At 40.0% G+C, this 14,373-nt stretch overlaps 1 protein-coding gene across 2 annotated transcripts in view; it reads right to left on the bottom strand.

The window, feature by feature from the left end:
- LOC142245289 (4-aminobutyrate aminotransferase, mitochondrial-like) overlaps positions 1–14,373 on the bottom strand; it is a 192,724-nt gene that overhangs the window by 34,897 nt on the left and 143,454 nt on the right. For both annotated transcript variants that reach the window (XM_075317899.1, XM_075317900.1), the window contains exons 6-11: positions 9,835–9,884; positions 6,780–6,860; positions 6,151–6,243; positions 3,431–3,493; positions 1,739–1,802; positions 864–1,012 (exon numbers count right to left, since the gene is read on the bottom strand). In XM_075317899.1, the coding sequence (XP_075174014.1) occupies positions 864–1,012; positions 1,739–1,802; positions 3,431–3,493; positions 6,151–6,243; positions 6,780–6,860; positions 9,835–9,884 (500 nt within the window). The remainder of the gene's footprint in view (positions 1–863; positions 1,013–1,738; positions 1,803–3,430; positions 3,494–6,150; positions 6,244–6,779; positions 6,861–9,834; positions 9,885–14,373) is intronic.

Genomic DNA, 14,373 nt, shown 5'->3' with positions numbered 1-14,373 from the left:
TACAATATTACAAAAAGACCTGGATAAGATGTCAGAATGGGCAGATACTTGGCAAATGAGATTTAATGTTGATAAATGTAAGTAATGCACCTAGGACGTAGTAATCCTATAACTGCATATACATTAAATGGAAGTAAACTTGGGACTACAGATCAGGAGAAGGACTTGGGTATTCTCATTACAAATAAGCTGAGCAGCAGCACTCAATGTCAAGCAGCAGCTGCTAAAGCAAACAAGATTCTAGGGTGTATAAAAAGAGAGATTAGATCCCGTGATCCCAACTTATTGTTACCCCTCTATAAATCACTTGTAAGGCCACATCTGGAATATGGGATCCAGTTTTGGGCTCCACATTTTAAAAAGGACATTCAGAAGTTAGAGTCAGTTCAAAGGCAGGCAACTAGACTACTACAAGGGATGGAAGGCCTCCCATATGATGACAGGTTGAAAAAGTTAGATATGTTTAGCTTAGAAAAAAAACGTCTCAGAGGAGATCTCATTTATATGTATAAATACATGTGTGGTCAATATAAAGGACTGGCACAAGACTTATTTCTTCCAAAGACAATACTAAGGACCAGGGGGCACTCACTGCGAGTGGAAGAAAAGCGATTCCGACAGCTAAATAGGAAAGGGTTCTTTACAGTTAGAGCAGTCAGACTGTGGAATGCCCTACCACAAGAGGTAGTAATGGCAGATACTATAACAGCTTTTAAAAAAGGGCTGGATGATTTCCTCAGTGCACACAACATTGCTGGTTATAAATGACTTGGTGACCAGGTGTAGAACTGGTGGAGGAAGGTTGAACTAGATGGACCTAGGTCTTTTTTCAACCTTAGTAACTATGTAACTATGTAAATTACCTCTTCCAAGCAGCGTGCCTCCTCGTCTTGGTTTTCCTTAACAAACTTCTCGAGTGGGTACTTTAGTCTTGGAAAGGGGGCAATCGGCCAGTCAAAGGATGGAACGTCTAATTTGTGAATAGCTTTAGAGTGTGTTGTAGCCAAACAACCTATAAGAGTGAAGAGAAAAACATTAGGAAATCGAAAGGCTAAAAGTTTCCCTTTTTTAATGGAGGAGAGCTGCATACAGTGACAGGAGACACAAATATGGACCTTTGTCAAACGGAGAGCTTAGAATAATGAAAAATGGGAGATGGTGTCCAAAGTAGAGGGCCCTGCCATCCACATCAAGCCATGACCTACTAATTAACGGCCACTGGTATAAATATTTTGATTTTGTAACAACTTTACACTCTTGGCTGAAGAATTTGCCAAAACCTTAAGTGCAATTTCCTAGCATATTATATGTGTCTTTGCAAGAGTAAGGGACCCCATACACAATGGATAGCGGTCTCTCCTCACTGCTCGCACTACCAAACGCTCCTGTGTTGTCTATCGGAAAGACGCTGCTAGACTCATCTAAAGACAGCTTATCTCTCTCAGAGAACAAAAGAATCAGTGGTCCAAAATTGTACAGGCCGTACCCTCATCTCCCCAAATATCTGTTAGGGGAGTCAGGACACCCCCATTCACATTAGACTTTCGGCCCAACCTCAAAGATATAATATGCAAGGAGACCTTAAGAAACCAAAAAGACAGATTTACAATGGATTGATCTCCAGGCAGTGTAAATTTAGACAGTTTTTCGGGGTAGAAAAAAAAAGTATGTAAAATGCATAAAAAAGTGGCTGGAATTTTGGCAAATTAGGCTTAGCATGTCACCCCAATGTTCTTACCCATTGTTCGTCCATGAAAACCTCCCATGAATGATAAAATGCTGTAGTCTGGACAACCTGGAGACTAAAACAGAAGAATAAAATGGTAGTAAGATGTAGAAAGTAGGAGCTCTTCTGGAGTATTTGGAAAACCACCAGGTTTATGCTTCCCAAAATTATGGCAGCTTTTCAATAGGGATTCCAGAAGAGAATGACTTACTGGGCTACTCACTGCAGTTTTGACAATATCACAAAAATTCCTAGTCCTCTCAATGATCAATTTGTCTAACAGAAAGTAGTCAAAAAGCTGCAAAACGACGGTGGTGGTGGGGATAACCAGAGATAATGAATATCGAGGATTACATAGCAGAAGTTTATCATTGAGGGAACTGGTAGAGCTGCAGCAGATAACACTGTATATAACAAAATACAGAAAGCTCAGTAACTTTCCCAATATTAGAATCAAGGTTTTCTGACCCTACTTTGTCCTGGTCTCAGTTGGGACAGCAGAAATGTGGTAACAGATTCTCTTTAACCCCTTGATAATATTGCACATATCGGTATTCCAAGGTTAGGTCTTGGTGTATGATGCAGGCTCAGCTCCTGAGCCCGCACCATACTTGGCAGATGCTGACTCTATGATGCCATTCCAGGGTGCTGATGGGTTGCCGTTCCGACCATGATAGTGATACTCTGAAGACCAGCCTGTGGATTGGCTTCATAGAAGACTCTCTTTACTATATACTGCAATAAAGTAGTATTGCAGTATAAAGCATAAGGAATGACATGATTGTAGGCTCAAGTTTGTTAAAGAGAATGAAAAGTAGAGTTAAAGAAAAAATGTTTAACAACATAAAAAATATATAAAAATTTGAGTCACCCACTTTTGTCTTCTTAAAAATAAAATAAATTATTTAAAAACCCTCACCCCCTAAAAAAACGTATTTGTTCTCACTGTATTCATAAAAGTCTAATCAAAATAGAAAATTAAATTAAAGGGAACCGGTCACCTGTTTACCTCTATTGTAAAAGCAGTAAAGAGAAGATCAATAAGTAAGAAAGGAATATTTTTGGTTGCTGCAAATACAGCAAAAATGCAATAATTAGCGATCCAAACATTGTATCGACCCCAAAATGGCAATAACAACAAGGTCATCTAGGGTGGGAAAAAAAAGCCCTCACACAAGTTCCCCAACATAGGAATGAAAATGTTATGAGTCTCAAAAATCGGCAACACAAAACATTTTTTTTTTTATATTTTTTTTTTTTTTTTTAGAAATGTATAATTTTATATTTTAACTATATTTTTATAATTTTAATTTTTACTACCCAATATAAAACCTATATACACATTTGTTATCCCCATAATTATATTGACCTGTAGAATGATATCCCATCATTTTTCCCCACACAATAAGAAGCCAAAAACAAGATTAAAACATAATTACGAGGTTTTTTTTCTCTCAATTTTAATACACATTTCTCCCCATTATCCAATACATTATATAATGGAATGAATGGTGTCACTCTAAAATTACAGCTTGTCTCGTTCGAAATGAGCCCTCATAAGTTTATATTTATGAAAAAAAACCACTTTAAAAAAGATGGCTCATGGAAGAAGAAAAAATGAAAGCGCAATGATGCAAAATCACCCTGTGAGTTGTAATTTTGAATCACATTTTTCTTTTAAGACTCATTTTTTAGCTATTCTACCTGATTCAACATGCAGGAGTCCAATTCTTCCTTTGTTACATTGCTGTTTCCTCGTTCCTTATTCTGAAAGACATTCAAGATGACACTTAGAATATCAGTAAAATAGCAAAATGCGGTTTTCTTACAGAAAAATAATAATTGTGGAGTCTATTTTTTTCCGCTACATTTTATTCTACATTCATTGAAGTGATCGAGTTCTGAAAGCCCATTTTCATATTTACTATTATTTTATGAATTAGTGTAAGTTTAATTGTTATTAATTTTTTATCTCCTTGATCCTTTGTAATCATTGCATTACATAGCTCGCACAATGATTTTAACAGGAGTTGTGCATTGCCCTTGGTGTGGCTGCAGGGGAACTGAAGACGTCTTGCCAGGTTTTCCCATAGATTACAGCTCATGTAGGGTTTAACAGCAGTAAGACCACCTATAATTAGCTTAATTTCAGAGGCCTTTTTTAATAAATACAGAAGCTTGGTCATGTTAATAACACTTCATTACATTTTTTACTATTTAACAATAATGTTATGGATATTTTTTGTTATTATTAGATTTATTTTAACTTTTAAATTTAACTGCTCTAGTTTATTTCTATGGCTGCACTATCTACCTGACTGTTTGGATCTTTGCATGTCTTTCAAGTATAGTATACTTTTATGTATTTCTTGACTTTAGGGCTCATTCACATGACCGTTCCGTTTTTGCGGTCCGCAAAACACGGTCTGTTTTTTTCACAGCTGCATCCGTGTGCCTTCCTTTTCTTTTTGCGTACCGCAAGACACGGAAGCAGCTAGATAGATAAATAGATGGATAGCTAGATATAGATAGAAAGATAGATAGAGGGATTAATAGAGAGACAGAGATAGATAAAGGGATAAATAGAGGGATTAGTGAATGAATAAATGAATGAATGAATGAATAATAATTTAAAATAAAAAATGTGGGGTCCCCCCCAAATTGGATCACCAGCCAAGGTAAAGCGGGCAGCTGTGGTCTGGTATTCTCAGACCAGGGAGGTCCGCGGTTCTTGGATCCTCCCCAGCCTAAGAATAGCATGCCGCAGCTGCCCCAGAAGTGGCGCATCGATTAGATGTGCCAATCCTGGTGCTTTTTCCCAGCTCATCCGGATGCCCTGGTGCGGTGGCAAACGGTGTAATATATGGGGTTGACACCAGATGTGTAATGTCACCTGGCATCAAGCTCTGGGGTTACTGATGTGACGGCGTCTATCAGATACCCGACATCAGTAACCCACTCAGTAATTTAAAAAAAAAAAAAATAGACGACAAACAAATTTTTATTTGAAGAAAAAAAAACTCCCCAACACATTCCCTCTTTCACCAATTTATTTAAAAGAAAAAACAAATCCGGGTCCGGCGTAATTCAATAAAGGGGTCCCACGACAATCCATACTCACTGTCCCAGACAATGAAGAACAGAATGTTCCCCATTGACTGGGAGAGCAATGCAGTGACCTGAGGTAACATCATGAGGTCAGCCCTGGTCACTGCAGGGCATGACCAGCGCTGACTTCAGGAGGTTAGCGAGGTACATTACCTGCGGTGATCACTAAGTTCTATGCCCGCCGCGTTCACAAGTATCGCAAGTGGCCCATGACGTCACCGCTAGTCAGAGTCTCGGGCCGGCCGCGAGAGGTGATGTGAGAATGCGGCTATGAGTGACCAGCGCTGACGTCAGGAGGGCAGGACTTCATCACCGCAGGTAATAAACTTAACTAACCTCCTGACGGCAACGCTCATCATCCCTGCGACTGCTCGAACTGCAGTTCTGGCATATGCTGACACACTGCAGTGCGGGCAGCTGCAGGGCTGGTGCGGGAGCGGGACACAGACTGCACAGGCACCCGACGGAGGTCACATGGAAGTGCTTCCGTGCGGCTTCCGGGGATTTTGCGGGCCCATTGACTTGTATTGGGTCACGGACCATTATTATGGAACAGAATAGGACATGTTCCATAATAACGGAATGGACATACGGCATCCAATGTGTTTGTTTATAGGATCGGATGCACACGGAAGTGCTTCTGTGTGCCATCCGATCCTACACAAAAGACATTGAAAAGATGGTCCTGTCTATAGGTCCGCAAAAAAACAGAAACTGACCAGTACAGACGGAACGGTCATGTGAATGAGCCCTTAGTCTCAATTTTGATTCCTAGCTCTCATCCTGCATTTTATTCCTCTACGCTAAAAATCGAATGCTTTATCACCATCATATAACCAGCTAGAACAAATGTGATCTGTGCCTGCTGAGACAAAAATGTGGTCATCCTTCTCTCTACATAACCCTAAAGCTAATATATTTAAAGTATACAAATCACATTGGCGGTCCTCTGATCTTCTCCATTACAACTGTGCGACTGAAGCCGTGTAATCATCATCAGCAACTGTGATAGACGTTTTGATCTCTTTTCCCATAGAGAACTTCTGTGGTACAATCTATGCAGTTTCATTACTTTTTGAGCAGCCAGAAAGCAACAACTAAATAAGGAAATACTAGCTGAATTATATTTTTTGGGGTATTAGTGACTGGTCAAATAAAAAAAAAAAAAAAAAAATGAATGCTACTTTAAATTGGTCAATTAAGAAATAGTTTGATGCAGAATAAGCAATATTCCTTTAGATTCAAGAAATAAGAATTTCGTTTTACGTATGAATGAGTGCTGGGTGCTACTTTCCTCTATGTATATTTAAACTTACCCTATACCACATGAATATTATTTTGAATGCATTTTCATTGGAGCAGGATCCACAAGACATGGTCATTATCTGGCTCATTCCTTTTGGTCCAACCTAAGTAGGAAAAAAAACTTCATGAAACCAGGTTTGCATCCACCTCTCAACAATATAAGGCTATGTGTGCACAGTGCGTTTTTTCGGGAGCGTTTTTGGGCTCAAAACTGCATGACTTTGCTTCCCCAGCAAAGTCTATGAGTTTTCATTTTTGCTGTCCGCAGACAACTTTTTTTTTAAGCTGCGTTTTTGAGCATAAAAAAAAAATATGGACATGTCAATTCTTTCCTGCATTTTTCCCCCCATGCAATGCAATGGAAAAATGCAGAAAAAACGCAGACATCAAAAACGCAGCAAAACGCAGCGAAAAACGCATCAAAATGCGGTAAAAACGCATGTTTTTACCGGTGCGGTTTTTGCGCGTTTTTTGCCGCAAGTGCGTTTTTGTGCAATTTTAGCGGCCAAAAAACACAAAAACGCAGCGTCAAAAAAACGCAGCATGTGCACATAGTCTACTTTATTCTATTCCCCACACACAAATACCAGTGATTACACAGTAAAGACTACACTGATAAGAAATGCTGGAAACTACTTACAGATAACAACGACTCCTCCAATTTCTCTGCGAAATTCTCAGGCGGTAGGATTCCCAGTGCCGGTCTGTTGACAAATGTGCTCTAGGAAAAAATCCACATTTGTGAGTTTACCTGATAATATCAATAGAGATTGAAATTCATTCACTGATAATTACCAGTACAGTATGACTGTAAACACTATTAAAGAGTTATTCTCAGAACATTAAATAAGTAAAATATTTCAATAACAGAAGATTTTCTTTATTTCATTGTTGATGCTTTGTTTCCAAGGTTACTGTTCACCATTACAGTCAATAAGTAGTAGCCAGGCACCAAGGAAAGGAGCTCAGTGCTTACAGGCACTTTTTTATAGAGCTTGTAATGGCTACTCTGAAGCTGGTGGAGTGCGCTATTAGCTTCAGTGCCGGTACTCTCTACTAATGCCGTATAGGTAAAACTGCTGCTGATCTGTACTACCAATAGCTGTTTTCAGATCGCTTTACTAAAAAGTAGACCAGTCGTGTCTGCAAATTGCAGCTGTGACTGCCTGTTTCTGCTGCTTTGTGGGCTTGCCGGCATAGCGGACACATGCATAAACAGCTTGCTATTTACATGCACTAGTCTAATTCATAAATCAGTCTTTTACTAGGCATTTCCCCCACTAGCCAGATTCCTACTCCACACTGATGAGGGGTAAATACCCCGAAACGGCTGTATGTGGATGGATACCATGTTTGGTATAGGTGGTCTCCTTGACTGGAGACTGCCCTTCCCGTGGTTGTTCCTTCCCGGTGAAAGACCTGGCTAGTTTCCTGGCAGCATTGAGAAACACGTGATGGTGTCTCCGCGGCTTTCTTATTTGCATACTTCCCAGGGGGCATTGCTCTAGAATCACTGCGTCGAGAAACACGTGATGGTGTGTCCGCAGTGGATATGTTGATCTCCCCAAGGTCAACAATGCTTGCTTAAGTAGTCTTTTACTAGGCATTGCCCCCACTAGCCAGATTCCTACACTGATGAGGGGCAAATACCCCGAAACGGCTGTCTGTGGATGGATACCATGTTTGGTATAGGTGGTCTCCAAGTAGCCAGGCACCAAGGAAAGGAGCTCAGTGCTTACAGGCACTTTTTTTTTTATAGAGCTTGTAATGGCTACTCTGAAGCTGGTGGAGTGCGCTATTAGCTTCAGTGCCGGTACTCTCTAATAATGCCGTAGAGGTAAAACTGCTGCTGATCTGTACTACCAATAGCTGATTTCAGATGGCTCTACTAAAAAGTGGACCAGTCGTGTCTGCAAATTGCAGCTGTGACTGCCTGTTTCTGCTGCTTTGTGGGCTTGCCGGCAAAGCGGACACATGCATAAACGGCTTGCTATTTACATGCACTAGTCTAATTCATAAATCAAACCAGAATAGTTCATGCTGAAATCTTTTCCATACAGAGCATTACTTCATATGGAAAATTGGACAAGTACGCTGGCAATAAATGGGGCAATGGGCTCTTTGTGGCACAGAGGTACATATAATATACTAGTCTTGAACGAGCCCTATCAATCAGTTAGCCAGGAAAATTGGGAGTATAAGGCTCCTGAAGATAAAGCAAGATAAATTATATGGCTGTTGGCCGGACGATGCTTTGGATAACCATTGGCTGGCAGACATTTTAGCCATTTTTCCCATACACAGGAGCCCAAAGTGTTCCTGTCTTCTCAATGAGAAAACCAGCAACAGACATCTCTGCCAGCGGCTCATCTCTGGGAAAACAAAGCGATCAACAGTACGAAATCAGACATGCCCAACCGACATCTCCCTCAACACGCTAAAGTCAAGAAATACAAAAGGGGGGCAACTTTAGGAGGACATTTCCACAAGCTTTTCTTCTACAATTATTTCTAAACATCTTGACAATAATTATAGGGAATATTTCACTGCAAAGTTATTCATTAGTGATGAGCGGGCACTACAATGCTTGGAAGCTTGGTACTCGTAACAAGCAGTTGGATGCTCAGATGGGCGCAACTTGAGTACCAAGTATAATTGAAGTCATTGGGGACTAGAGCATTTTTCAGGAAGATTTCCTAGAAAACAGCTCGAGTTTCCCATTGACTCCCATTATAAAATCGACATACAAGTTACATACATATAGTCATTACCTAAAAAGACCCTCTTCCTCCTTGAGAAAGCAACAGTACCAGTAAAAGAAGGGGGCTCCCACAATTGAACCACAGGCTACGTTAGGCATTCAGGCATTTTCGTTTTTATTAAGCCGAAATCTCAATCTGTGTATTCACTGCATCAGGCGCCATTTTATTGAAGAACACTGAGCATGGTCTTCAATAAAATGGCACCGGTGGTAGCTCATGTGCAGATTGAGATTTTGGCTTAATGAAGATGTCATTGAGCAGAAATTTTGGTCTACGCATGGCCACATCTAGCACCATTTTATTGAAGATAGTCTGTAAAATCGCAATGTACATAGTCTTAAATTAAAAGAGGCCGATGGTGGCGCATGTGCAGATCAAGATTTCAGCTTAATGAAGAGGCTATTGAGCTCAAATCTTAGTCTGTGCATGCGCCACATCCATCGCCATTTTATTGAAGACTGTGTGCAGCGTAATTCTACGACTGTCTTCAATAAAATGGAGCCAGACATGGCTATGCGTTGACAGATTTCAGGTAAATAACCTCTTCATTAAGTCGAAATCTTTATTTGCATATGAGCTGCCACCAGCACAAACTTATTGAAGACCTGCTGAGCAGCCACAAAAATCACACTGCGCACGTGCCGCCCACCGCAATCATGGAGGCAGCACAGAATTTCAAAAGGCAGATGGAGGGGCAAAGAAGAAGACCCTACCCCCAAGTCCCGCACGGATACACAAGCGATACGTGGATGACGTCATGATGAAAAGTTTAGAAGGAGACTATTCAGCAACCAAAGATCGAATTTCTTCACTGCAGGTATCCTTTTATTCAGCATCACAGTGCCATTATGGCCATATATTTACTTTATAGTGCTAAATCCTGCTGACAGGATCTCTCAAACACATTGTCACATAAAAGTGTTGAATATTTACCAGGTTTTGTGGCTGTTGCAGAACTTTTATAAGGGCTGGATGGTTATAACCTGAAAAATACAATATATAGATATATTAAGCACACTATAAGATACCCATATGTTTACTGATACCACCATGATAAATATATTTTATAAAAGATACTATTGAAATTAATTTCTCACCAGATATCGGTAACCACAAATCCAGCCCACACAGGCAAAGAAATCAAACCATAGAGGTCAATAAAGTTAGTGATTAGTAATAATAATAAAGGCAAAAAATACCGAACGCAGTTACTGAAATTTATTAAATACTACGTAAAAAAAAAAAAAACTTTCTTGCTGACGACAGTTTCAAGAAACCTCCTCCTGTTTGGAAAAACTAGGTGCATGCATTGCTCAGGTGTGATTTTGGGACATTCTTCTACACAAACACTTTTCAAATCTTGAAGGCTCCGTGGGCTGCTTTTATGAACTCTAAGCTTCAGTGTGTTCCATAAATTTTCTATTGGATTCAGGTAAGGTGATGCGGGGCCATTGGAGTAGCTTTATTTTCTTTATCTGAAACTTTTTGAGCGTTTGTTTGGCTATGTGTTTCGGATCATTGTCTTGCTTAAATGTCCACCCTTGTTTCATCTTCATCATCCTGGTAGATGTCAGCAGATTTTTATCAATAATATCTTGGCATATTTGTCCTTTATCCTTCCATCAATATGAAGTTTGCTAGTGCCATATGTTGAAAAACAGACCCACACCATGATGTTCCCTCCTCTAAACTTCACTGTTGGTATGGTTTTTTCGGGGTGACATGCAGTGCCTTTTGGCCTCCAAACATGCTGTGTTTGGCATCCAGAGAGTTACATTTTGGTCTCATCTGACCAGAATATAATCTCCAGCATTTCAGAGGGTTTTCTAACTGTTGTTGAGCAAACTTTAAATGTGCTTGAATATGTTTTTTGTTCTTAACGGAGTCTTGTGTGGTGAGCATGCATACAGACCTTTGAGATTGAATGCATTACTTATTGTTTAAAAAAAAAAAAAAAAAAATTGTACGTGCTGATTCTGGGATCTTTTTGTACCTCTCCACAGGTAGTTCTTGGACCTTAAACAACTTTTATGATAATTCTTTTCACTCCTCTGTCTGAAATCTTATGGGGAGCACTTTCTTGTGGCCAGTTTATGGTAAAATTATGTTCTTCCACTTCTAGATTATGGTTACAGCAGTGTTCACTTGAACCTTCACTAGTTTACAAATTCTTTTGTAACCAATGCCATCAGTATGTTTTGCAATAAAGTTGTGAAGGTCCTAAGACAGCTCACTCATTTTACCTATCATGAGAGGTTTCTTGTGTGGCTTTTTAGTTATGAGATACCTTTATATAAGCCATCAGTTGAACTAGCTGACATTTTTAACTAAGTGGTAGCATTTCTTTTTAATCACTGATCGATTTAAGCTGGTATCATGGCTTTCCATGGCTTTTTGCACCTCTCTTCTTCATGTGTTTAATATTTTTTTCCCTGTGTAACTTCTCATTAATATACATAATTTATGGACATCTATGGTTTGATTTCTTTGCCTGCGTGGATTGTATGGGTTGTTACTGACATCTGGTGATGTACAATACAAAATTATATTGTGGTACTGTGTTAGCCAGAAAAATCGATGTAAATATGCCCCAAAATTACAAAAGTATTCTAGGAGTGATACTTGTACTGGCTAACCAGAAAAATTATATTTGATATTTGATTGTTAGACAACAGCTTTGCACAACTCTCTAAAAAGAAGCTTAATGGCAAATTTCACAACTGCTGTTTAATTCATAAATTGCCCAACACATTTTGGGGTTCAATTACAATTAGTAAACAGTTCTCCTCATCATGCTGTTCACAATTTGTTAAGTGTCGTCTTGGTCTCATTATATCAATGGATCAATAGTACATTGCAATTGTGAAGCTTCAAGCAGGATGTTCTCAGACAGAAGTGGGAGCTGAGCTTAAAGTGTCACAGAGTGCCATGAGCAGTTGTAACAGAGATACAGAGAGACTGGAAGAGTCACAGAGAGGGTACAGTTCCACTTGCACATGTATTGAAAGCAATATGCTAATGATCCTCTGCTGCGGGTGTCAGCTGAGGGTCATGCAACTGTGATGTGATCTTGTGATCATATCACAGCTGCAGAGAAGAGGGAGGGAGCACTTTCTCCCTATCTCCTCCGCGTACATCGCACTGTAGTCTGATGACATGTGAGTGCAGTGCGATGTTTCACAGGCTCCCATAGACTTGTATGTGTGTGCATGAGCCGAGAATCACTGCCAAATGCAGCGTGCTGCGATTCATTTCTCAGGCCGATATGGCATGAAAAATGAATTGCAGATGGACACTGCCCCATAATTTTAGACTTATGCGAGTGCAATCCAATGTTTTATCGCATTGCACTCAGCCATGCAAAACGCAAGTGGAACCGTACTCAAAGGCATAAAAGTGTGAGTCTTCAGGTCACATTCCATACTGATGACCGCTTCATTGAAACAATGCTCTTTATAACCAGATGATGAATGCCACACAACTCCAGACATATTTAAGGGAGGTGAGAGGCACCCAGGTATCACATCAGACCATTCAAAACCTTTTATATAAGCATGGTTTGCATGAACGATTCACACTGAGCAGAAATGATGAGATCAGCCAAGTTGCCGTGTAGAGGCTTGTAACGCTGTACCCCAGAACCTCAATGATCTGAGGGCCGCCCTTCAATAAGAGTTAGATGTCATGCCTGGGCAGACAATAACTCTGCTTGTGATCAACATGAGACATTGTTATCAAGCTGTAATTGATGCTCAAGGCCACATGACATGATATTGAGATATTGATATATTTTTAGGGTACTGTTGGATTTTGTTTCAATAAATTGTTTGCGAAGAAATCACTATTGCATGTTTCTACTTGAATGCCCGACTTTCATGCTAAAATTTCACCGTAGCGTGGTTTTTTTTGTGTCTTACATAAATTTCACCGGCTAAGCCAAATATCCCTAATGTTTTGTAAGTAGTGTATATACATATACACAAACACACACATATACAATAAATATATATATATATTTCCTAAGTAGAAAAACAGATGACATTAAAATATTGCATACACACAGTCACGGATAATAAATCATTTTCCTGAGCGGTAGACGAGGCCACTGACCTCCATAGACTGCATTATGCTACATCAGATTTCATTTATTTACAAAGAAGAACCCATGATCATGAACAAATTTAACTCTAAAATGGCAGGAACGTTTCAATCCTAAATGCACAGGAACTTTTGAGTGATTTTGTGAATATGGAGGTTTAACAGCTCTGTTTTAATACATATTTTAAAGAAATGCATTTTTTTTTGTTATCAGACTGTGTGTGTAAAGTTATTGAATTTATTTTTTTTAAGTCTTTATTTTAATACTTTATTTTGTTATCAATTGCAAATGTACTTTGATCAATTAAATATGTAATATATGGTATTGGAGTATATTTACTTATTTTTTAAAAAATAAGACTTCTGGTGTACATTTATAATTTATTTTTTTTTACATTTAGTACTTTTCCACTATAACTTAGGCTGCTTTCACACTACGTTTTTTTTAACATGCATCCTGAACGTTTTTTTTGCTGCAAAAGCGGATCCAGTGCAAATTAGTTTTAATTTCAATGCATTTGCAATGGACACGCGTCTACATGCGTTGACATGCGTTTGCGTGCAGTTTAGTGAGGATCCAGCGAGTTGCAGTATTTTAAAAATTTTTAAAAATGCTACTTGTAGCGTTTTTGAGCTGCGTCCAAATACGGTTTATCACTGGATCCTGACTATACTGCACGCAAACGCATGTGAACGCTGGCATGCTGATAGACAGGATCCTGTCTGGCGTGATCACAGAGTCTCTCTCTGCCTCTCTCTCTCTGTCGGTCTCTCCCTCTCTCTGTCGGTCTGTTGGTCGGTCTCTCTCTGTGTTTGTCTGTCGGTCTCTCCCTCTCCCCCCCTCTCTCATACTCACCGATCACGGGTGTGGCGCTGCATGGCTGTCACACTGCTCTGGCGGGTTCTCCTCTTTTGAAAATGCCGGCCGCTCATTATTCCATCTCGTATTCCCTGCTTCACTGCACCCACCGGTGCCTATGATTGGCTGCAGTCAGACACGCCCCCACACTGAGTGACAGCTGTCTCACTGCAACCAATCACAGCCGCAGGTGGGCGGGTCTATATCGTGCAGTACAATAAATAAATAATTTTTTAAAAATGGCGTGCAGTCCCCCCCAATGTTCATACCAGCCAAGATAAAGCCACATGGCTGAAAGCTGGTATTCTCAGGATGGATAGCCCCACGTTATGGGGAGCCCCCCAGCCTCAAAATATCAGCCAGCAGCCGCCCGGAATTGCCGCATCCATTAGATGCGAGAGTCCCGGGACTCTACCCGGCTCATTCCGAATTGCCCTGGTGCAGTGGCAATCGAGGTAATAAGGCGTTAATGGCAGCCCATATCTGTCATTAAGTCCTAGGTTAATCATGGCAGG

The sequence above is a fragment of the Anomaloglossus baeobatrachus genome, chromosome 7 (assembly GCF_048569485.1).
Source record: "Anomaloglossus baeobatrachus isolate aAnoBae1 chromosome 7, aAnoBae1.hap1, whole genome shotgun sequence".
Taxonomy (NCBI): Eukaryota; Metazoa; Chordata; class Amphibia; order Anura; family Aromobatidae; genus Anomaloglossus; species Anomaloglossus baeobatrachus.
This window is presented reverse-complemented; position numbering and strand designations above follow the sequence as displayed.